Genomic DNA, 25560 nt, shown 5'->3' with positions numbered 1-25560 from the left:
AGGGAACAGTTCCAGACTTGGCAGGAAGCAGATGACAGCCTTCAGAAAGCTTGGGCGGTGGCACGGAGCACCCCACCGCCTCTCAGCTCTTCTAATCGATCCCGGTTTGTTATAGACCAAGGACTTTTATACATGGAAATTCTTTCTGGTGGACACCGGGAAGAATGGCAGCCGCAAAAACAGTTGGTGGTTCCAACTAAGTACTGGGGGAAGCTCTTAAGCTTAGCCCATGATCATCCCAGTGGCCATGCTCGGGTGAACAGAAACAAGGACCAGTTGGGGAAGTCCTTCCACTGGGAGGGGATGGGCAAGGATGTTGCCAAGTATGGGTAGGTTGATGGGCAAGGATGTTGCCAAGTATGTCCGGTCTTGTGAGGTATGCCAAAGAGTGGGAAAACCCCAAGACCAGGTCAAGGCCCCTCTCCAGCCACTCCCCATAATTGAGGTCCCATTTCAGCGAGTAGCTGTGGATATTCTGTTGCCCATCAACCTACCCTGGCAAAAATGTGTTAGGGCCAGGCACACAGTGTTAGCCCTGATGTTGCCTAGAGCTACTGCTCTAGGCAACATCAGGGCTAACACTGTGTGCCTGGCCCTAACAGACATTTTTGCCAGGGTAGGTTGTCCCTCCAACATCCTTACAGATTCAGGATCTAATTTCCTAGCAGGGACCATGCAAAAACTGTGGGAAACTCATGGGGTGAACCACTTGGTTGCCACCCCGTACCATCATCAAACCAATGGCCTGGTGGAAAGGTTTAATGGAACTTTGGGGGCCATGATACGTAAATTCATCAACGAACACTCCAATAATTGGGACCTAGTGTTGCAGCAGTTGCTGTTTGCTTACAGGGCTGTGCCACATCCCAGTTTAGGGTTTTCACCATTTGAGCTTGTGTATGGCCACGAGGTTAAGTGGCCATTACAGTTGGTGAAGCAGCAATGGGAAGGGTTTACGCCTTCTCCAGGAACTAACATTCTGGACTTTGTAAGCAACCTACAAAGTACCCTCCAACACTCTTTAGCCCTTGCTAAAGAAAACCTAAAGGATGCTCAGGAAGAGCAAAAGGCCTGGTATGACAAACATACCAGAGAATGTTCCTTCAAGGTAGGAGACCAGGTAATGGTCTTGAAGGCGCAACAGGCCCATAAGATGGAAGCATCATGGGAAGGGCTATTCACGGTCCAAGAGTGCCTGGGAACTGTGAACTACCTCATAGCATTTCCCAATTCCTCACTAAAGCCTAGAGTGTACCATGTTAATTCTCTCAAGCCTTTCTATTCCAGAGACTTACAGGTTTGTCAGTTTACAGTCCAGGGAGATGATGCTGAGTGGCCTGACGGTGTCTACTACGACGGGAAAAAAGACGGTGGCATGGAAGAGGTGAACCTCTCAACCACCCTGGAACGTCTGCAGTGGCGACAAATCAAGGAGCTGTGCACTAGCTTCGCCCCATTGTTCTCAGCCACCCCAGGATGGACTGAACGGGCATAGCACTCCATTGACATAGGTAATGCTCACCCAATCAGAACCCCACCCTACCGGGTGTCTCCTCATGCCCAAGCTGCTATAGAACGGGAGATCCAGAACATGCTACAGATGGGTATAATCCGCTCATCTACCAGTGCATGGGCATCTCCAGTGGTTCTGGTACCCAAACCAGATGGGGAAATACGCTTTTGTGTGGACTACCGTAAGCTAAATGCGGTAACTCGTCCGGACAACTATCCAATGCCACGCACCGATGAGCTATTGGAGAAGTTGGGACGTGCCCAGTTCATCTCTACAATAGACTTAACCAAGGGGTACTGGCAAGTACCGCTAGATGAACCTGCCAAGGAAAGGTCAGCATTCATCACCCATGCGGGGGTGTATGAATTCAATGTCCTTCCTTTCGGGCTTCGAAATGCACCCGCCACCTTCCAGAGGCTGGTAGATGGTCTACTAGCAGGACTGGGAGAATATGCAGTTGCCTACCTCGATGATGTGGCCATTTTTTCAGACTCCTGGCCCGAACACCTACTACACCTGGAAAAGGTCTTTGAGCGCATCAGGCAGGCCGGACTAACTGTTAAGGCCAAAAAGTGTCAAATAGGCCAAAACAGAGTGACTTACCTGGGGCACAAGGTGGGTCGAGGAACCATAAACCCCCTACAGGCCAAGGTGGATGCTATCCAAAAGTGGCCTGTCCCAAGGTCCAAGAAGCAGGTCCAATCCTTCTTAGGCTTGGCCGGGTACTACAGGCTATTTGTACCACACTACAGCCAAATCGCTGCCCCACTGATCGACCTGACCAAAAAGACCCAGCCAAATGCAGTTAAGTGGACTGATCAGTGTCAAAAGGCCTTTACCCAACTTAAGGCAACGCTCATGTCTGACCCTGTGCTCAGGGCCCCAGACTTTGACAAGCCATTCCTAGTAACCACGGATGCATCTGAGGGTGGTATAGGAGCAGTACTCATGCAGGAAGCAATGGATCACAACTTCCATCCTGTCGTGTTTCTCAGCAAGAAACTGTCTGAGAGGGAAAGTCACTGGTCAGTCAGTGAAAAGGAATGCTATGCCATTGTGTACGCCCTGGAAAAGCTACACCCATATGTTTGGAGACAGCGGTTCCAGCTATAAACTGACCGTGCTGCACTACAGTGGCTTCATATTGCCAAGGGGAACAAGAAGAAACTTCTTCGTTGGAGTTTGGCTCTCCAAGTTTTTGATTTTGAAATTCAGCACATCTCAGGAGCTTCTAACAAAGTAGCGGATGCACTCTCCCGTGAGAGTTTCCCAGAACCCAGTAGTTAAAAAGTGTTCTTAAAATGTAGAAGTCTGTTAGTTATAAGTGGTATATGTAAAAGTGCATGTGTTGTATTAATCTGTTTATTTTAAAGTTCTAGAAGGAAATCGCCACCAGTGAGCTCCCCACTGTCTGCAATTTGGGGGACATGTCATAAACAGATAGCTAAGGGTTAATGTCTCTTTCACCTGGAAAGAAGTAACCTGAAACACCTGACCAGAGGACCAATCAGGAAACAAGACTTTTTCAAATCTGGGTGGAGGGAAGTTTGTGTCGGAGTCCTTTGTCTTGTATCTGTCCCTCTCGGCTATGGGAAGGATTTTCTATTTCCTGCTTTCTAATCTTCTGTTTCCCAGTTGTAAGTACAAAAAGATAGGTTTGTTTTTTTTGTAGTTACATGTGTGTAGTTGCTGGAGTGCTTTGAATTGTATTCTTTTTGAATAAGGCTGTTTATTCATATTTCTTTTAAGCAATTGACCCTGTATTTGTCACCTTAATACAGAGAGACCATTTTTTATGTACTTTTTCTTTCTTTTTATATAAAGCTTTCTTTTTAAGACCTGTTGGAGTTTTTCTTTAGTGGGGGACTCCAGGGAATTGAGTCTGTGCTCACCAGGGAATTGGTGGGAGGAAGAAGTCAGGGGGAAATCTGTGTGTGTTAGAGTTACTAGCCTGACTTTGCATACCCTCTGGGTGAAGAGGGAAGTACTTCTGTTTCCAGGACTGGAAATAGAGAGGGTGGAATCCCTCTGTTTAGATTCACGGAGTTTGCTTCTGTGTATCTCTCCAGGAACACCTGGAGGGGGAAGGGAAAAGGTTTATTTCCCTTTGTTGTGAGACTCAAGGGATTTGGGTCTTGGGGTCCCCAGGGAAGGTTTTTGAGGGGACCAGAGTGCCCCAAAACACTCTAATTTTTTGGGTGGTGGCAGCTTTACCAGGTCCAAGCTGGTAACTAAGCTTGGAGGTTTTCATGCTAACCCCCATATTTTGGACGCTAAGGTCCAAATCTGGGACTAGGTTATGACAAGTCTGTCTGCACAGATGTTCATGGTCTATTTTCTCCTTTATTATCACATCCCCTGAGCCGGTGATGAGCTGAAAATACTTTTTGCTATTTTGTGAAATCAGCTGGGTCCTGCGAGCAGTTTCCCTACGGGCAGCTATGGACCTGATGTCCTGTTCTTCAGGCACGGAATAGCAGATCACCCCACGCAGCGCTCCGGACAAGCAAAGATACAGAAAGAAAGACAGTACATTCCTTTTTCTGATGTGGTTCCCCATTCTGCCAGCCATTCCCGGGTCTGATCTAAAATACAACCCTTTCCATACAGCAGTTCTGATGCCTAAAAATAGTTCCTGTGGTACCGGAGCAATAGTTTGATTTACAGTGTGTGTGCGGGGTAAAACAATTCGGTTTTAGATAGATGCCTAATTATCTTTCTTCAGCGAGGGACTGTTCCTCTTTTAACTCGGGGATGCTCCCTGTCAGGAGATTCTTCCTAACGCCGCCTTGATACTATTATTCCTTAGCTTTCTTTCAGCCCCACCTTTAGTAACAGCGCCACCTAGCGTCTCAAACAACACCTTTGCTTTCAGATCCAAGCTAATTTTAAAGATTATCATCATAGAATCGAGGAACTGGAAGGGACCTCCAGAGGTCATCTAGTTCAGTCCCCTGCATTTGAAGCAGGACTAAGTATTATCTAGATCAGCCCTGACCTGTGTTTGTCCAACCTGCTCTTAAAAATCCTCAGTGATGGAGCTTCCACGACCTCCCTAAGCAATTTATTCCAGTGCTCAGTTAGGAAGTTTTTCCTAATATCCAATCTAAACCACACTTGCTGCAATTTAAGCCCATTGCTTCTTGTCCTATCCTTCGTGGTTAAAGAGAACAATATTTCTCCCTCCTCCTTGTAACAACCTTTTATGTACTTGAAAACTGTTATCATGTCCCCTCTCAGTCTTCTCTTCTCCAGATTAAACAAACCCAGTCTTTTCAATCTCCCCTCACTGGTCATGTTTTCTACACCTTTCATTTTTTTTGCTCTTCCCTGGACTTTCTCCAATTTGTCCAAATCTTTCCTGAAATGTGGTGCCCAGATCTGGACACAATACTTCAGTTGAGGCCTAATCAGCTCAGAGTGGAAGAATTACTTCTCCTGTCTTGCTTACATCTCAGAATGATGTTTGCTTTTTTTGCAACAGCGTTACACTGTTGACTCATATTTAGCTTGTGATCCACTATGACACCCAGATCCCTTTCCGCAGTACTCCTTCCTAAGCAGTCATTTCCGATATTATATGTGTGCAACTGATTGTTCCTTCCTAAGTGAAGTACTTTGCATTTGTCCTTATTGAATTTAATCATATTTACCATTTCTCTGGTTTCTCCAGATCATTTCTCCAGTTTGTCCAGATCATTTTGAATTTTAATCCTATCCTCCAAAGCACTTGCAACCCCTCCCAGCTTGGTATCATCTGCAAACTTTATAAGTGTACTCTCTATGCCATTATCTAAATAATTGATGAAGATATTGAACAGAACTGGACCCAGAACTGATCCCTGAGGGACCCCACTCATTACGCCTCCCAGCATGACTGTGAACCACTGATAACTATTCTCTGGGAATGATTTTCCAACCAGTTATGCACCCACCTACTATCCAGGCTGTATTTCCCTAGTTTATTTATGAAAAGCTCATGCAAGACAGTATCAAAAGCCTTAATAAAGTCAAGATATACCATGTCTACTGCTTCCCCCTATACAGGGCTGGATCTACTTTTTTACTGTCTCGAGCAAAAAATTTGCCACCCCACGCTCCGAGAGCACAACTGCCCAAGCAAAAAAAAGAATGGCTGCCCCTGGAATTGTGCCGCCCCAAGGACATGCTTGCTTTGCTGGTGCCTAGAGTTGGTTCTGCCCCTATCTACAAGGCTTGTTATCCCATCAAAGAAAACTATTGGTTGGTTTGATATGATCTGTTCTTGACAAATCCACGCTGACTGTTATTTATCACTATCCCCCCCCTCTGATCCTCCTGGGTGCTACTGGCAGCAGACGGTGAAGTAGGACTGCTAACCGTCCTCGTCCACTGCTTCCACTGCAACTCTGCTCTCCTGTTCTCCTGCTAGGGGGATCCATTCATGAAGCCTGGATAGTAGTAAGGAGCAGTTCAACTCTAGGCTGAACAAGTGCAGAATGGTGGTAGAATGTGCCTTTGGACATTTAAAAGCTCGCTGGTGCTGTTGGTCAGACCTCAGCACAACCAACATTCCCACTGTTACTGCTGCTTGCTGTGTGCTCCATAATATCTGTGAGAGTAAGAGGGAGATGTTTAAGGCTGGGTGGGAGGTTGAGGCAAATTGTCTGATGTCTGATTTTGTGCAACCAGATACCAGGGTAATTAGAAGAGCACAGCAAGGTGTGCTGCACTTCAGAGAGGCTTTGAAAACCAGTTTCATGACTGGCCAGGCTTCGGTACGACAGTTGTGTGTGTTTCTCCTTGATGCAAACCTGCCCCCTTTGTTGATTTTAATTCCCTGTAAGCCAACCACCCTTCCCCTTTGAAATAAAGTAACTATTATTTTTGAAACTATTATTCTTTCTTTTTTAATGAAAAAAAATGAGATAATGGACAAGGTAGCCCAGGTGGGATGGAGGAGGAGGGAACGACAAGCTCACATTGCTTACTGTAGCCACACTAAAAATCAACTGTTTGAATGACAGCCTTCTGTTGCTTGGGCCATCCTCTGCAGTGGAGTGGCTGAGTGCCTGGAACCTCCCCAACTGCGTTCTTGGGCATTTGGGTGAGGAGGCTATGGAACATGGGGAAGAGGGTAGGCAGTTATATAGTGGATGCAGTGAGGGTCTGTGCTCTTGTTGGCTTTCCTGCAGCTCCAACAGATGCTTCATCACCTCCATTTGCTCCCCGATTAGCCTCAGCATTGCGTCCTGCCTCTGCTCTTCACACTCACTTAACTCTTTCTTGGCCTCTGCCACTGAATGCCTCCAGGAGCGGTGCCAGGGTTTTTGGCGCCCTAGGCGGGGGTCCTTCCGCACTCCCGGTCGTTGGTGGCAATTCTGCAGTGGGAGGGTCCTTCCCTGCTCCCAGTCTTCGGGGCACTTCGGCAGTGGGTCCCAGAGCGAGTGAAGGACCCACTGCAAAATTGCCGCCGCTGACCCAGAGCACGGAAGGACCCCCCCGCCGCCGAACTGCAGCAGAGGGGGGCAAAATGCCACCCTCCCAAATCCTGGCACCCTAGGTGACCGCCTAGGTCGCCTAAATGGAAGCGCCAGCCCTGACTGCCTCCACACCATTAAGTTGTGTCCTATCAGTGCAGGAGGACTGCATGAGCTTGGAAAACATGTCATTACGAGTGCGGGTTTTTTTTGCCTTCTAATCTGTGATAACCTCAGGGACAGAGATGATAGGGGGAGCATAGAAACATTCTACGCTCTACGATTCTCGTGGGACTGCACGGTCACCTGTGCTGCTGAGTGCTGCTGAGTTTGCCACGCTGACCAAACAGGAAATGAAATTCAAAAGTTCCCGGGGCTTTTCCTGCGTACATGGCTAGGTCAATTTTAGCACTACTCCCCTCATCAGGGAGGAGTACAGAAATCGATTTTAAGAGCCCTTTAGGTTGACAGAATGGGTTGGTTGTGTGTGATGCAGTTATTGTCAAATTGACCTAACGTGGCCAAATTCGACCTAACCCAGTAATGTAGACCAGAACTCTCTCTCTCTCCACAAAGTTAGTATCAAAATAAAAATATACATTAACATTTTAAATCTAACCATGTCCCTTAAGTGACTTGTCACAAGATGTAAGAACATGTTAGTATTAGTGCTGAGTGGGTTTAATATTTTTTTAATTTTCTTTCTTTTATATAGGAATTAGATACAGTGCTCCTATCTCCCAAAATCGTGGTTAAAGTCCGCTCCTCACCCCACCCAAAATCTGAATGGCGCCCCTGAGTAAGGAGCTTCCATTACCATTAGGAAAATTAACAGAATTTTGAAATATGTTGGAAACGTAATATTTTGATCGTTTTTTCTGTTCCATCAGCTGTCAATCATTTAACAACAGTCTTAAAAGGAAAGTGCTAATGAATGGAGAAAATCCTCTCTCTCATCTTCCAATATGTGGTGTCTGACGGTGGGAAAAAGCAGCCATGAACTCAGGCAGAGCATGAGTCAATACTGGGATAGTCACAATTGCAGTTGCTCAGCTTTTCAGAATATTTCTGTTATGACAGAGTCTAACAATGACTTCACCATCTTCGGATGGATCATTTCCTGTGTTTCTAGGCTCTATTTAATCAGTGATAGCATGTTGAAAATACACGGTTCCTTACATGTGTGTATCTCATGTTAAACCCTAACCTGACTGCATTTTCCAGTGTTCTGAATAAATACATTCCTGTTCCCACTGAAGTCAGAAATTCCTTTCACTCCGATGGAGGAACATCGGACCCTAATTCTGTAATCATAGCAGGAAGTATGGGGAAATTGCTATGACTATTTCCCAAAGACTGAACGTTCCTGAATAAAGGACAGGAAAGTATAATAAGAATCCAGAAAAATATGGAAGAATGTCAGCTAGAAGTGAGATCCCTGAATGAAACAGATAGAACCTATGCTCAGCGAAGATACAAGGTTGGGAAATTTAAGACAACAAACTTCTGCTATGTGCCCAAAAAGGAACTCTGCACTAAAACACTGCCAGAGGCCACCCACAATAGTAAAAATAGTGCCAAATAGGTTAAATGTCCTTGGGCTTTGGGAATCAGGGCTGGCTGCAGACCCCAGCATGCCAAGCGCGTGCTTGGGGCGGCATGCCGCGGGGTGCGCTCTGCCGGTCACTGGGAGGGCAGCAGGCGGCTATGATGGACCTCCAGCAAGCATGCCACCCTGCTTGGGGCAGCGAAATGTCTAGAGCCGCCCCTGCTGGGAATACCCAGCTAACAGTTTATAGGTACTGGATTCCCCCTAAAATATGACAGATCTATTGAGTGCAGACGCAAAAACCAAAAAGGGAAAAGGGGAGGGACTCCTGCAGTCCAGTTTTGTACAGGGGTTCAAGATTTTCAGACATGATGGCCTAAAGTTAGGTTTTTAAACCATATTTAGGCACCTACAAAGGATTGGTCTAGTGTTTGAAAGTCCTGAACAGGCTCAATTACATTGGCTTCGATGGAAGGTGCTCAGCACTTTGGAAAATTAGGTCGTTATTTCGGTGTCAGTATGGGGATTTAAGAATCCACCTTTTAACTCTAGTTTTTAAAAAACATTGGTCCAGGTATTCATTTGTCTGATATATTTTTCATTCTTTTTATGTTTTAGTTAAATGTCAGAAGAAATTTCCCCGACTTCTCCTATCTAATGAACATTTGTAGACGGAACCAATGTTTGCCTGACTTCAGTGGGAGCTGCATTTCCTTTGCTGCCTGGGAGTGACTCATTAATGTAAAAGAAGACATGTTTACAGGTCTGTACTTTCCCACACTCCCTTCCCCTCCACCTGCCAGCAATGGAATTAAATTTCATAGCCTTCCTTCCTGCATACACGGGCCACAAGCCCTCACATTCTGGAGAGACAGTCCCTCCACTAGACCCCAGAACAGGTCATTAGAAATCAGTGCTTTAAGAACATGTCCCCTGATGACTTTGCTTCACAGAACCTGATCTGCCAGCACAGCTACCAATCCTCAGAATCAACGGATAAAAAAGTCAGTCTAAAGCCCTTTTAAAAATTGTTTTTATTAGTGTTATAGGTACCAGAAACTTGATTTTTAAAACCTCATAAACAATGTGGAAAATTACACCATGTTCCTTTTAACTTAAATATTATATTTGGTAATGAAATTAAATGAAGACAGAAGGAAAGGGATTTATCTTAACTCATTACACACTACAAAGTGTTTAAAGTTTATTGTATCACTTTGAACCTATTTTACTAACATACTACTAATGCAATCTTACTCTTCACTTCTACAGTATCTTTTAAGCAAGGATCTCAAAATGTTTTATAACTATTAGTTTTAGTTTCATATGGTTAAAAAAAAAGACTACCATTTTGAAAAAATACATTTTACAATATACACAAAGCTTAACCTCTCGACCAAATATGCAATGTACATTGCAGCCAAGCAGCTTTAATTTAACCATCTTCTATTTGTTAATACATAATTACCTTGTAAGTGAAATTTAGTCTTAATTTTCATTGACCATTAAACTTGTACATTGAAAAGAGATTTCAGAAAATCAACACACTATTACATAATCATCTCCACAAGGGAGAATCATAGGGAAGGTGGTTTATGATAAATTACTGTTAAAGCTTAGGTTTGACTTATTATGTTTCCTTTATATCTAGATAAAATAAAGTCGTTAAGCTCTAATAATAATACACTAAGGGGTAGGTAGAATCTACAAAGAAAGCATGCTATAGGAGCTCCTGCTCTTCTTCAATAGCCATATCACAAACACAAAGGTCTAAATGAAAAACCAGGAATAAAGAATTATATAATGTAGAAATACATATCCTTGATCTTGTACAGAAAAGGCCTGTACCTTCTTGAAAGTTTCTTGGAGGGTGATAAGCCTCTTGATTCTCATTTCTCCTTTATGGTGTCTGACAGTTGAACAGAACAGAGTTGGTTGTTCTCATCTATTGGTAGGAAAGCCAACCGTTTTGACCACAGTTCTCATTTATCTCTATCATCTTGTTAACAATACAGCCTTCACCTGAAGATCGGGGTATGGAGTCTTCAGAAACAGAAGCTCTGCCCTGCAAAAAATACAGAATGATGTGGTGTCGTTATCGGCTGTTATGAAGAACACAGGCATTAGTATGCACTGGGGGACATGCAATCAGCGTTTCATCTTACAGAATTGTGGCTGGGATACCGTTCTATTTGAAGTCAATAGAAGTTTTGTCATTGATTGCAATGGGAGTAGGATCTGGCCTGTACCTACATCATAAAATATAAATGCTCATGTTTACTGAAATCCTAAAAGATGGCACTGTGTATCTACATAATCTGGAGGGAAAATTTACAATGTGAAAATTCAGAAGTAAATGTAACTTGATAATCCAAATACAGCCATATCCACTTTGTTGTATTTCTATTTGTATTTTTGTCTTTCAAAAACTGTCTGGAACATCTTACATCCCCTGTGAGGTGTTTACAATTACAAATCCAGAAAAGCTTTACTGTAATTTAGGTGGCTGATTCAAAAAGATCATTATCTTGCTGTTTGTTTAAGCCAAAATGTTGAAATGTGGTCATTGGTTGTGTGTGTCCAATTCCAGACATCTTGGGCCTAGTTTTCAGAACTGTTTAGTACCCAGAACTCTCACAGAACTCAATGGGAGTGATGGGTACTCAATGACTCTGAAAAATCAGGGTAAATTTGTGGCCAAGATCACTAGCAGTAACAATAACCGACTAGATCTGTCTTAATTTTTTAAAATAGATCTGTAAGAGTTAAGAATAACTTATTTTGATAACAACTAATCAACTGTTGGTTAATACTTTCTGTAGGTTTGCTGCATAGCCCCTATAAAGTGCCAGCATAAACTGTGATTTTTTTCATGATCAAGGCTGTCAAAGTGCCAGATGCTCAGATGTTCTTATGCTGTAGACTGGCTCTCTCCCTCGCCACCATTTACTACAGCAGTGCTATGTCAATTTACACCAGCTGGCATATTGATGTCTTTAATATCAGTTTTGTATTTGCTGTTTACATCTTCTGAAGGGGAAGTGCGGGTTTTCTTTTGGAGCATTTTGCCATTCTATCTTAGGTATCCAAATCCAGACTGTTATCCCAAAATAAATTACTATAATCAAATAATTCATTAATTATGTTGAATTCCAGGTTATTTTTAGGTAATAATTAGAAATGACCATGTTTACTAAAATGTCTCTGGGAGTACATTTCTTTCACAAATAGAGATCTCTGTTTTAATTAATTCAGGATTCTTGGCAGTAGATTAAGCTACCTAAAACCTTCATTTCATTTTTACAGAGAAAAAAGACTCTGTAATCTATAGCGTTTTTTTTAAGCTATACACATATTCATGTATAGTAACAATAATTCACCAATTAGCCATTACTAATAGTCACAACAACCGCGAGTTCCTAGATTAAAGGTATTTGTTAGGACTGGTGTCACAAAATTATTCTTGAATGACAAACTCTATCTGAAACACTGCTTGATTATTGTATCTCTCTCTCTCTCTCTTTGGGGAGAGGCAGGGGAATCTGTAAGCTATTTGCAACCACCGGGCCCATAAAACCTCATTTTAGTTGTATCCATTATCTAGAAAAGGAAGAGCCTGAATTAAGGCAGCACTTATTCTTGAGCTGCTTTCTCTGTATTTTCTAAAGGCTAGATGCTCCTTCACATTTGTTCTGGTGGAAGGAAGCAGAAAATGATGGAATTTGGTCACTGTGTATAGAATAGGGGGTATTAAGTTTTGCATCACGTTCCCCCATTTTTACAGTTAATTCTAATGCCTGCTCCCCTCCCAAACCAGCAGAAATACTTCAAGCAAGACCAGCGGGAGGTGACAATTCCATCAGATTTGGCTTCTGGATTTCCTCTGTCCATGGAGAAAACAGAGAAAGGGGAGGAAGGGGCTGCTACAGAGAAGAAGATGGGGAACATCCCCTCTGAGGAGTCAGATTTATTTCTCCCATCGACCCACACTCCTTGTATTCTTTGTGCACCTTCCTCTTCTCCCTTAATACATCCCTCCATCTGAGGGTAAGATCAGTAGCAAACTCCATGAAGTGGAATCTCATGGGCCCTCTCTTCCTGAGGGATTTGCTTCCGGGACAGTACAATATGAGTCAATGCCATAGTTCACCACAGAGAGGACATAAATATTATCCACCAATAAGTGTAACGTCAGGAGAATGCATTTGGATACAGCCTCCTGTGTGTTATCCTACAATCATTAAACACATTCAATTTCCTAATGCAAAACAGATATAATTATTACTTCCCACGGGCTATAAACTTCCATCCATTCAACACAAAAACAGAGAGCTAAGTGGTACCAAACCCAGCTGCTTTATATTGAATTACACCTCCTCCCATCCTCAGTTGTGCCTATCGGAGTTTTTCCACAGCTGAGGACCTGACCCTGTATCTTCAGCATTGTTGAACAAGTTACTAGCCACCGGTATTTCTACACATACATATCAAGAACAATAGGAAATTACTTGTACCCAGTGAGTTTTCTTAGTTGCTCTAGATTATTGCCTCTCCTTGGACTCTAGCCTCTATTCCGTTCTTCACCCATTTCTCACACTTGTTGCCTATAAAAATCCTGTTACTACCACTAACTGCCACTGTGGTGATCATATAATACTGGCCTATAATATCCACATTGATTGTCATGGGTATAAAAGCTCATGAAGCTTGAACTGATGGTGATTTTACAGGATTTAAGCAATCATTGCCCATTCTTTCAATAAATATCCCCCTCATTGAAAACTCTGCCACTGAAACTAAGGTGTAGCTTACATATGGGGGGGAGATACATTTTCCTTAGATACTTCTATTTTACTTTGTTTTCCTGATCTCCGGCATTACATATTGAGCATTAGTCCTAATATCCACATCTCAGCAAAAACACTGCTGAAAAAGCAAGTTCTGCCTCAATTTCCTTGTAAAATTTAGACTTCATCGAGACTCCTTAGGAATGTTGTACGAAGGTCAGATAATTCTGATGTTACTAAGCCCTTGATAAATAACATCCAGATACTTATTCCGACAAGTTTCAACCTTTCTTGGTAGAGAATACAAACAATGCAAGATGATCAGAATCAGTTTGGAAAACTCTCTTTTAGAGCATTACTGTGCAATTATATTAGCCAGGACATAGTGAAATTTGAACAATATGTTGGACAATAAATAGAAAAGCTCCCTAGACCATGAAATATTTCTCAACATTTCTAAATGTTCCATCCAACTAATTTTCATAGCAGTAGAAACAAACATATTCAGGAAAGGTATTGATGGAAATGGAGTGAAATAAGCACTCACTTCGCTCACCGATTCTTTCTCCTCCTTTAGCTGAGAGTTAATCTGAGAGTCAAAAATGGACCCACCTGCAGCGATGGGGTGAGTGGGTAGAGATGGTACCAGCGGCCGGAGAAATTTAAATTTGCTGATACCAGACGCAGTTGTCAAGCAAACCTCACAACAATAAGATTGAGGCAGAGTCCCAGTGCTGCTTGTCTCCACAAGATATGTGGGGAAGTTGCGGTCACAATAAAAGTTCCTGGACAATGAAACATACTGATCTCGGCACTGCCTTGTTTTGTACAGCCGGACCGAGATAATCGTTACCACAGAAACCAGAAAAAGGAATGAAATGAAAGACAAAGAAATGACTAGATACAGGGTTAACGTGTCCTGCTGCTCCTCCTCTTGTGGTACATCCAGTAACTGCATGTAGGCGTCTGAAAACCCATCCACCAGAAGCACATTAAGCGTTGAGGTGGAGGATCTGGCTGGCTCTCCGTTGTCTCTAACCAGGACGATAAGTCTCTGTTTAACAGAGTCCGGGCTCATTATAGGCCTGCTGGTTTTTACTTCCCTGGTTTGGAGCCCCTCAGAGAAGAGACTTGGGTTTGTGGCCTTGAGCAGCTGGTAGGAAAGCCAAGAATTCTGACCGGAATCTCCATCCACAGCCACCACCTTCGTCACCAGGTAACCCGCCTCCGCCGATCTGGGAACCAGGTCATTAGCGGGGGAACTGCTGTTCTGCAGAGGGTATAAAATGAAGGGGACGTTGTCATTTTCGTCAATTATCACAACTAGGACAATGACTTCAGAGCTCAGTGGCGGAGACCCGCCATCTGCAGCTCTCACTGTGACCTGGAAATCCCTCCTTTGCTCATAATCCAGAGACTGCAGCGCGTACACGTTCCCAGTCTCGGAGTTTATGGAGATGGAGGAGGAGAAGGCAGGGCCGTAGCAACAAAGAACGTGGCCCCCTCCAAACATATGTCCAGGGCCCCTTACAATGCAGAAACTGGAACGCGGTATTTATTTTATACAATATACAGGGTTCATATTATGTATACATAGGCCTACAGTGTACATGTATTCCGTATTTACGCAAAGTGCTTCTTTCGAGCTTTGTTCTCCGCAAACTGGTTAATCAATGCGTCATAGTCCAGAGATCTGGCAATCTTGTTTTCGACTGAGATAACTGCAAGCACAGAAAGCCTGTCATCTGTCATGGTTGACTGCAGGATATTCTTGATCAGTTACATTCTGCTGAAGCTCCTTTCAGCACCAGCGACAGTAACTGGTGTGGTCAGAAGAATTCTGATGCAAATGCAAAGATTCGGATATATCTCCTGAAGGCTGTTCTTGTATATGTACGTTAAAAAATTGTTTGCCGTGACAAGGCCTCTCTCTTTCTCGATGACATAAATAAAATGATTCCATTATGAGTTCGTTGGCATCAATGTCTCCCATTTTTCTTTTAAAATTTTTGCTGTGATTCTCCAGTTCATTTTCTCTGTGACACTGCTTCAGGCTGTTAGCGTTGTACAGAAATCCAAACATCTTATACCACTCCACGAGTTGGTCAAATCGCGACGAAACAGAAGATATGGCCTGATCAGTGAGAACAAGAAAGAACTGCGATTTGAATTTTTCTTCGGCAGAAAGACGACTTGAATCATCAGCACATTCGTAATCAAACATTCTCTTCTTACGTTGCACCCTGGTTTCTGGAAACACCTGCTCAATACCCATATGCTCTGCTATTTCACGTGCATTTGTGACCACAGAGTTATATCCTGTATTTCGATAGTCTTCCAAAAACTTCATTGTAGCACCGACTTCTGCCTGCAGTACGTCAATTGACACATCTGGTGACTGAATTAATTTGCTGGTTTTATTGACGTGAAATAGTATATCGTACCACGTGTACACAGTCAGAACAAAAGGCCACATAGTAACATGGTCTAAAAGCGCACCGGCTTCTGTTGCTGTATTGCCATCTTTCTTTTCGAGTGCATATTCTCGCAAAGACGACAAAGTATTGCACAATTCTTCAAGGTGATACGCAATGGCTTCACAGAATCAATCATCGACTCCCAACGAGTGTCCGATACCCTTTAACAGATATTGGCATATGTTCTTGAAGTATATCCCAACATGAAGGTGAAGAAGAAAAGATAACGTATATTCTGTTAATCAGACCGAAAAAAGTCAATGGCATATTTCGATGGACTTTGCCGCGTCTGAGATCACAAGATTCCAAGTGTGAGCTCCACATGGTACATACAAGGCACGGTCATTTATTTCTAGCATGCGGGCTTGAACTCCTTTATTCTTTCCTCTCATATTTGCGCTGTTATCATAAGCTTGGCCTCTCATGTCAGCAATGTCTTATTCCTAAATGTTTGCCTTTTCAAGAAATGCTTCCAATAAGCCCTCGCCAGTTGTATCATGAACATTAGAAAACCAACAAACGCTTCACGAATATTGACACCATCTTTACTGGTGCATTTCAACAAAGCATAACACCACAGACTCTGTTCTTCATGTGACCCATCGGGCGTACAGTCCAAAATAATCTGAATAATATTTTGCTTTTTTAAGCTGCGCTATGTTGGCCTCTTGAAGTTACTGGCAACAAGTTGAATCAGCTCGTTTGGATCTGTGGGACTGAGGTACTGAACATGTGTCTCTGCCTTCTTAATCCTCTGTAAAAGTTCGCGTGAGGACAGTATCATACTTTGAAAGCAATTCAAACAGTCCCAAAAAGTTGCCATTCGCGGATCGCCGAGCTTTTCATTACTTCCCTCAAAATGCCAAGTTTCTTTCGGACAAGAAAATAACAACATCACCATGCGTTTGACAATATTTCTCCAGAAATCTCTTTCTTTCAGAAAAGTCTGCAATTCGGAGTTGGTCAATAGATGTACGGTTTACTATGCCTGACCGAAAGGTCAAACCATTCACCATACAGTCTTGATGACCTTTGCCTGTTTCATGCTGCTGAAGTCTTACTGACAGTGCTTTCCAAGCAGATGTTCCACGACGTAGCGGTATGTCCCAGTGCCAAATAATTTACAACAAAACCAAAAAAAAAATGGCATCTTTCTGAACTGAGTACATTAACCAGAACGTCGTATTTCTCACCATTTGCCATGGTTCGATAGAAATAAGTACTTGTGAACCTCCGTCTTCCTCGTTAAATGGAATTCAATAACTTTCATTCTGCTGCGGTGGTGCCACGTGCAACATGTTCACACACTTGCCTGTCCGATATTATAGATGGCCAATCTCCTGGATCATCAGTCAGTTGGGTTCAGATTCAGATACTTCTTTCCCGGCAGCAGCTGGAAATATCTGTCACAGTTTGTTTGGTAGAACAACTGGCTGCACCTTCTACCTCACTGACCGCACTTCTGGATACTTCTGGATACGATTCGTCGCTGCTAGTGCTGTTTGTTTCATTGCCTGTACCTGTACGTTGGATTGCAGCGCAAAATACGTTGACAACTTGGAATTTTCTCAAGATCCTTCTTGGCATCTTTGGCTGCCTTTCGTTTACTAGCTCCGCTCTTATACATTCTCCTTAACATCACAAAGCATGCTCCTGCGTTGGAACTATAAAAAACTAAACAACTAAAATTTAAGATTTATTCGCCGAACCGCCATTATGAACGCAAATACACATTCTTTGAATGGATCCAACTAAATTCAAAACTGACCGACAGACAACTGATATAGCCAATAGCATTATGATGTATCATAATGACTTCACGGTTTTGTCAGTAAAGACCGACATGGATTGTGCAATAGCATCAATAATGTCACTTACCTAGTTATACCTTACATTTCTTTTGCCACTTTTAGGGCCCCCTTCCTTGCGGGACCCCCTCTGGTTGGAGGGTACGGAGGGCACTCGCTACACCTCAGGGAGAAGGGGAGGTCACCGATGTTGCCAGGCAATGCTGAATACGTCGATTTGGCATTCTGCTCTGTGTCTAGGTCAGCAACACGGACAGTTCCAATCAACAGGCCCGGGGGGTTGTTCTCCTTCAGGTACATGACGTATGAACTTTCATTAAATACAGGGGGGTTGTCATTAATATCTGATAGCTGAACTTGGATGACCATCACAGAGGTGAGCCTTGGAGTGCCCCGGTCTGTGGCTGTGATGGTTATGTTATACTCAGGCACTTTCTTCTCGGTCCAGGGGCCTTTTGTGTAACAAGCTCGTAATAATTCTTCAGAGTCGATTTTAAAGCAAATGGGACATTGTCCTGAATGGAGCAGAGCGTTCTGCCATTGTCCCCAGAGTCTCGGTCACTCACACTGAACAGGGCCACACTGTCTCAGGGACGAGTCCTCGGGTATGGGTGCTAGTGAGGGATGTCAGCATCACTTCCGGGGCGTTGTCATCATGTCCTCGATTTCCACCACGACTTTGCAGTGCGAAGTAAATCCCCCGCCATCCATGGCCTGAATGTCTATTTCATACATTGCTGCGTCTTCAAAATCAATTTTCTCCAAAACAGTGATTTTGCCAGTGAACGGATTTAGCTGAAATAACATGAGGACTCTGTCAGGGACCTGCCCGAATGAATAGGTGATTTCTGCATTTAAACCTTGATCCAAATCACTGGCTTCAACCTTAGTGACCAAAGTGTCCTTAGGACTATTTTCCATTAACTGCACCTTGTACACCGACTGACTAAACTGCGGGAAGTTATCGTTGTTGTCCAGCACATTAACGTGTATTTGGGCTGTGCTGGTTCTCTGTGGCAGGCCCCCATCGACGGCTGTGAGAATCAGCGCCTGCTCCTCCCGATCAAATTGTTTCTCTAATACCAGCTTCACGTATTTACTGCCGTCTCTCCGGGAATGCACATCCAGACTGTAGTGCTCATTAGAACTGATTGCGTAACTCTGGATGCCGTTTGTTCCTATGTCTGAATCTTGGGCCCTTTCTAAGGGGAAGTGGCTGTTTATGGGGATTTGTTCAGGTATTTTAAAAATGAATTCATTTTTAGAGAATTTAGGGGAATTGTCATTCACATCATCTATCTGCACCTCCATTCTGTACAGCTGCAGTGGATTTTCCAACACAATTTCGACTTGCAGAAAACACGGATCTCTCTGTCCGCACAGATCCTCACGGTCTATTTTCTCCTTTATTATCACATCCCGGAGCTTCTGTTCAGCTCAAAATATTGCTTGCTGCTTTTAGAAATCAGCCGGGCACTGCGACCAGACAATTTCCCTACATCCAGTTTCAAATCCTTTGCAATATTAGCAACTAGGGACCCGCTTTCTTCTCCTTGGGCATAGATAGCGGATCATCTCACACGCCCCCGAGACACACCACAAACATAGAAAGAAAGACAGAACTTGCTTTTTCCTAGAGCGATTTCTCCATTCCGCCAGCCATTCCCGGGTCAGATCTGAAACACAGGCCTCTCTGCAAAGCTGCTGCAGCCATTCATATGTTGTGCTAGAGGAAAAACGATTTGTCCGCCAATATTGACTTTATTTGTAATTATTCCAGCCGCCCTTTCCCTGCAATCCTTTGTCACCCGTTCCCGGCGCAGACCCGTTGCCGTCTGGATTCCGATGTCTGAGTGCAGCTTCCACTGTGTGTCTACGGAGTCCAAAAAGCTACATTTTCAGCACCGTCTTTGCTAATATCGCCACCTTGTGGTTCAGCTAAAATAAGACATCCCATGTTTACATTTTAAACTTACTCTGTGCAGTTATTAACTGCATAGCAAAGATTTCTCTGTTAAATACAAATTATGATTATAACATTTCACAGTGAAAACTGTGAAATATTAAGGCAAATTATTACTGATTAGAGGAGATAGAGAGTTGCAAAATAATTGAATTGTGATTCTTCCTCACCACCATTTCTTTTCTCACATGCCAATCAATACTTTTATTCTTCACAGCTAACTAAAAAAACAAGTTACTGCAAGTCTGTCACACGTCCCCATCGCTTCTCTTCGTCTACAAAGTTACAATATTTCTGCAATCCCTAAATCTAGTATTCCCTTTTCTGTTTCGGTGTTCTTGAGTAAATCTAGGATCGACCCATTGATTAAGCTCACATCATCTAGGTAATTGTGGGGAAGGGATCTCGTTTTGGCAACTACACAATTATTCGACAAAATGAGTCTCCCATAGCAATTGGAAGAAGCAAACGTATCTTTCTCCTGATTTTTGTATCATATATATTTTATGGCAATACGGGCCATAACAGAAACAAGAAAAAATAAATTGAAGTCATAGAGAAGTAACGTATATATTTTATATCCCATCACATTCCTCTTCCATAGTTATGTCACTGGATTGCATATCTGCATCTTAAAATCCTCCACTACCAGTATAATTAGCATTGCAGCAGCGGATTGGGGAGGTGTCCTTTGTCTTTATTTATATTTAGCTTTTGCGTAAAGGACTCACGCTCTGTAAATGGGATGTGGTTTCTCTTCCGCATTTTGGAGTCTGACAGTGAATAATCTGCATCAGCGGCCTTCAGCAGTGGGTAGGAAAGACAAGAATTCTGACCAGAATTTCAATCTAGAGCCACCAATTTACCTTCCTCGCTCTGGAGGTGCTGTTCTGAAGAAGGCATAAAATGAAAGGGGCACTGTCATTTTAATCAAATTACTGGGAAATTTACTTGCTGCCTGTAAAAATACTATTGATGCCATTAATTGCCACTATATCACTAGATCAGAGAAGCGGATAGTAGACTGAGACTTTTCAGCTTGGAAAGAGACTAATAAAGGGGCGGATATCACTGAGGTCTATAATATCATGAATGGTGTGAAAAAAACAAATAAGGAGGTGTTATTTACTACTTCTCATATCACAAGAAATGCAGGCATCAAATGAAATTAATAGGCAGCAGGTTTAAAACCAGCAAAAGGAAGTATTTCTTCAAATTCTTCACACAAGGCACAGTCAACCTGTGCAACTCTTTGCCAGAGGATGTTGTGAAGGTTAATACCAGAACAGCATAAAAAAAAAGAAGAAGATAAGTTCATGGAGGATAGATCCATCAATGGTACGGATGGTGTCCCCAACCTCTGTTTGCCAGAAGCTGTGAATGAGTGAGGGGGACGGATCACTGGATGATTACCTATTCTGTTCATTCCCTCTGGAACACCGGCATTGGCCACTGTCGGAAGACAGGATACTGGGCTACATGGACCTTTGGTCTGACGCAGTATGGCCATTCTTATGTATGCATATAAAAGGGATCTTTCATATCTGTATTGATTGCTATGGATTCATAGACTCCAGAAGCTGTAAATGATGTTTATTTTATAGAATAGCAGTAAACATTGCCTCTTCCTTCTATAAGTACCCCCCTCATCAAAACCACGGCCACTGCTGCCTGCTCATATTGCAAAGGGTTTGATGGACAAATAAGGTGAAGTTACATTTTCCTTAGATCAGTGTTTACCCCAGGAACTGAAAGGTCCGAGGGGGAAAATCAAATTTACAGGTAAAGTTCTACAAGGAGGGCAAAGGTAGCTGCATGGACCCACAATAAAAACTGAAAATGTTTCACAACCATTTTATTAGATTTTACTCATGGTTTAAAATCATACAAATTAAAGTTGGCTCCTCAAGCCTATTGTGAAGCCTTACATATCAACATCCTTCCTGGTTTCTCGTAATTTTGCACAGCTCTGTTGATGTTCTGTTTATGAATGTGGTGAGAGTTCTTCACTTTTTCAATGACTGAGTCTTTCATTGTTACACCACATGCTTCTAGTTAGTCAGTTGAGTTCCTTGTGAAAGATAATGAGCATTTGCTGGTTTTGTCTGGATCCAGTGTCCACTTCAGGATTAACAAGTAACAATGCACTTAACATTGGCCTCCACTTTGTAGCATGTGGTATCTCTTGCTTAAATAGAAAGCAAGATGCGACAGCTCTGTTTGTTCATATAAACTGTGTTGTGTCTCCAGCATACTTAACAGCCTCATTTTCTAAATGGCTTTCATAGTGACTGGCTTATAAGACTTTCTGCACATCGATACAGTCCAGAGGCTTGGTGTTTTGCAGCCTTTTCACAAAGTTTTGTCAGCATTGGCTTTGCTGAGTGGTCTTGCAAACCAAGCTGCTACACTTTCACTACATAAGTCCATGGTACATCCACATCTTGAATACTGCATGCAGTTCTGGCTGCCCCCATCTCAAAAAAGATATATTGGATTGGAAAGGTACAGGGAAGGGGCAATCAAAATGATTAGGGATAAGGAACTGGATTCGATATGAGGATAGATTTAAAAGACTGGGATTTTTAAGGTTGGAGAAGAGATGCCTAAGAGGGGCGATGATAGAGGACTATAAAAGCGTGACTGGTGTGGCGAAAGTGAATAGGAAATGTTATTTACAGTTTCACATAATACAAGAACTAGGAGTAATGCAATGAAATTAATAGGCAGCAGATTTTAAAAAAAAAAGAAAGTACTTCACACAATGCAGTGTCAACCTGTAGAAACTTTTGCCAGGGGATGTTGTGAGGCCAAAATAGAACAGGGTTAAACAAAACTCGATAGGGTTCATGGAGGATAGGTCCACTTTAGCCATTAGCCAGATGGGCAGTGATGCAATACCATGTTCTTAGTGTTCCTAGACTCTGTTTGCCAGAAGCTGGGAGTGGGTGTCAGAATACTGGAGCAAAGTTACTAAAACAAACAAATGTTCTTTTACCGTGCCCCTCCTTTCTCCATCTATTGAACCCCACTCAAAGTTCTTGTCCTTGGTCATTGGAGACCCAGAGTTCAGAGGTCTTTTGCATGAGTTCACCTCCCACTCTGAGTGGTAGGGGAGAGAAGGCACCTTGCTCATTCTTCCTTCAGCCACCCATCACTCATTCAGGTCACTCACTACGGCCACTGTTGTGCTTCATGCCACCATTCAATCCACTGCTCTGTTGCTGATGGCCCTGTGCTGTCACCTTCTGCTGCCACCTGGCACTGTGACCTCTGCAAATTGGTCTCTTGAGATCCACCCAACTCTCAGTGATTTCATCTCTCAGTAAGGGAACCTCACTGCTAGTACAGACTGAGATATCTCTTCCATGGAAATACTCTGCCACAGCAGGTTTGAGCACTTAGACCTGATTATCAGTGATTTCAGCTCTAGTGGTCACACACACACACACACACACACACACACACATACACACACACACACACATACAACACACACACACACACACACACACACACAACTCTCCATGTAGCCTAAAAAGCTCTATCTCTAAACAGGGGAAGGAGCAGGTAAAATAGTGCTGTGACTCTTAGGCAGAGCCCACACTACCAACAAGCAAAATACCTGTCCCTATCTCTTTCTCTCTCCACTGCATCCACACGCTCTGCTTAGGGAGTGCAGTTCAACTGAGGGTGTGACCAGTGCTTAATTTTGCTCAAGCAAGTTTTTTACTTTCATAACTGATGTGGCAAGTCCATAGGTCCCAGAGCTGTGAACTGCGAAGACTACATGTGCACAGCCCTGGCACAAATTAAACATTTAGATCACCCTTCTCAGGACAGGTCAAATACACTTGTGCTGCCCATTACTCATACAATAAAGATAACATTTCATTAGCCCCACATTAATTAAAAGTGATTGCTAATCCAATCCCAGCCAAATCTAACCACTTTGGCAACACAGCTTGTTTGCTGGACACCGAGGCAGAAGAGGTGTGTTCATATAAATACAGTCTGGCCCTGATGTCTTCCCCTCTCCACAGCCTGGCTCATCACTAGCTGTCAGAGGAGAACTCATTCAGACCTTACTTACAAATTATAATTTCAAATTATTAGGTTGGCCAACATTACTTAAACAAAGGTACCAAATCTATCATAAAAAACAACAGCTGTGTGAGGAAACTGGTCTTTCTCCATACTTTTCAAACCTTTTATGCTTTTTCATGTACAAGTATTTTAGCATCTGCTTTATCTGCTTTTAAAGTGTGTATTGGTTCTATTCAAATTTCCAACCAAAGACTAAATTGGCAACACCACATGTAAATAAAGACCACTGTGGAGGGGGATGATGGGGAAATTCAGGGGAGGAGTTGGGAAATCCTTCCCTTAGATACTTCTATTTTGCTTTAACTTTTCCCTAATCTCTGTCATTTCACCTTCACTTAATAACCCTACAACTCGCAACTCATATAGATTACCTCAGAAAACACTACTGAAGAAGCAAGGTCAAGCTCAGATTCTCTGTAAAATTTCAAATTCCATAGAGCCCCACGCAGAAAATAATTCTAGGTTACATAATTCTGTTATTCTTGAGTTCTTGATAAATACATAAACAATTACATTTTTAATGTTCCTTTGACAACTTTCAATCTTTTTTCTGCAGAGCTCAGAGAGTCTGCACAGAGACCAATATCACATTTTGATGAATGGACTTTTAGAGAGGAAAAGAACATAACATATAAAAAGGAATTAAGAACAAATATCTTAGCCTGAATATCATACAAGGGGTACAAAATGAATCAACTACAGAAGAGGCTCCCTAGAAAGAAACATCTCTACACATTTATGGAAATAATATAAGTAATTTTCATAAGAGTAGAAACAAACATATTCAAGCAAGGTATTGATGCAAATAGAGTGAAATAAGCACTCACCTCTCTCACCGATTCTTTCTTCTCCTTTAGCTGAGAGTTAATCTGAGAGTCAAAAATGGACCCTTCTGCAGCTATGGGGTCAGCAGGTAGAGATGGCACCAGCGGCCTGAGAAATTTAAATTCGCTGGTACCAGACGCAGTTGTCAAGCAAACCTCATAACAATAAGATTGAGGCAGAGTCCCAGTGCCGCTCCTCTCCGCAGGATTTGTGGGGAAGTTGCGGTCACTATAAAAGTTCCTGGACGATGGAACATACTGATCTCGGCACTGCCTTGTCTTGCACAGCCGGATGGCGACAATTGTTACCACAGACACCAGAAAAAGGAATGAAACGAAAGTCAAAGAAATGACTAGATACAGGGTTAACGTGTCCTGCTGCTCCTCCTCTTGTGGTACATCCAGTAACTGCATGTAGGCGTCTGAAAACCCATCCACCAGAAGCACATTAAGCGTCGAGGTGGTGGATCTGGCCGGCTCTCCGTTATCTCTAACCAGGACGATAAGTTTCTGTTTAACAGAGTCCGGGCTCGTTATAGGCCGGCTGGTTTTTACTTCCCCGGTTTGGAGCCCCACAGCGAAGAGACTTGGGTTTGTGCCTTGAGCAGCTGGTAGGAAAGCCAAGAATTCTGACCGGAATCTCATCCACAGCCACCACCTTCGTCACCAGGTAACCCGCCTCCGCCGATCTGGGAACCAGGTCATTAGCGGGGGAACTGCTGTTCTGCAGAGGGTATAAAATGAAGGGGGCGTTGTCATTTTCGTCAGTTATCACAACTCGGACAATGGCTTCAGAGCTCAGTGGCGGGGACCCGCCATCTGCAGCTCTCACTGTGACCTGGAAATCCCTCCTTTGCTCATAATCCAGAGACTGCAGCGCGTACACCTGCCCGTTCTCGGAGTTTATGGAGATGGAGGAGGAGAAGGGGAGGTCACCGATGTTGCCAGGCAATGCCGAATACGTCACTTTGGCATTCTGCTCTGTGTCTAGGTCTGCAGCACGGACAGTTCCAATCAACAGGCCCGGGGGGTTGTTCTCCTTCAGGTACATGACGTATGAACTTTCATTAAAT

The 25560-nt window shown here is 43.1% G+C and overlaps 2 protein-coding genes across 2 annotated transcripts in view; both read right to left on the bottom strand.

Moving 5' to 3' along the window:
- Positions 1-9543: 9543 nt before the first annotated feature.
- Positions 9544-25560, bottom strand: part of LOC115655810 (protocadherin beta-16-like) — a 36367-nt gene continuing 20350 nt past the window's right edge. Inside the window, exon 2 of the mRNA XM_030571691.1 lies at positions 9544-10586. Coding sequence (XP_030427551.1) covers positions 10467-10586 — 120 coding nt within the window. The 3' untranslated portion in view covers positions 9544-10466. The remainder of the gene's footprint in view (positions 10587-25560) is intronic.
- Positions 10534-25560, bottom strand: part of LOC115655811 (protocadherin beta-16-like) — a 63565-nt gene continuing 48538 nt past the window's right edge. Inside the window, 1 exon segment of the mRNA XM_030571693.1 lies at positions 10534-10586. The gene's annotated coding sequence lies outside the window, so the exon portion shown is untranslated.

Source organism: Gopherus evgoodei, chromosome 8 (assembly GCF_007399415.2).
Source record: "Gopherus evgoodei ecotype Sinaloan lineage chromosome 8, rGopEvg1_v1.p, whole genome shotgun sequence".
Classification (NCBI taxonomy): Eukaryota; Metazoa; Chordata; order Testudines; family Testudinidae; genus Gopherus; species Gopherus evgoodei.
The sequence above is the reverse complement of the archived record's forward strand: the minus strand, read 5'-3'. Positions and strand labels throughout refer to the sequence as shown.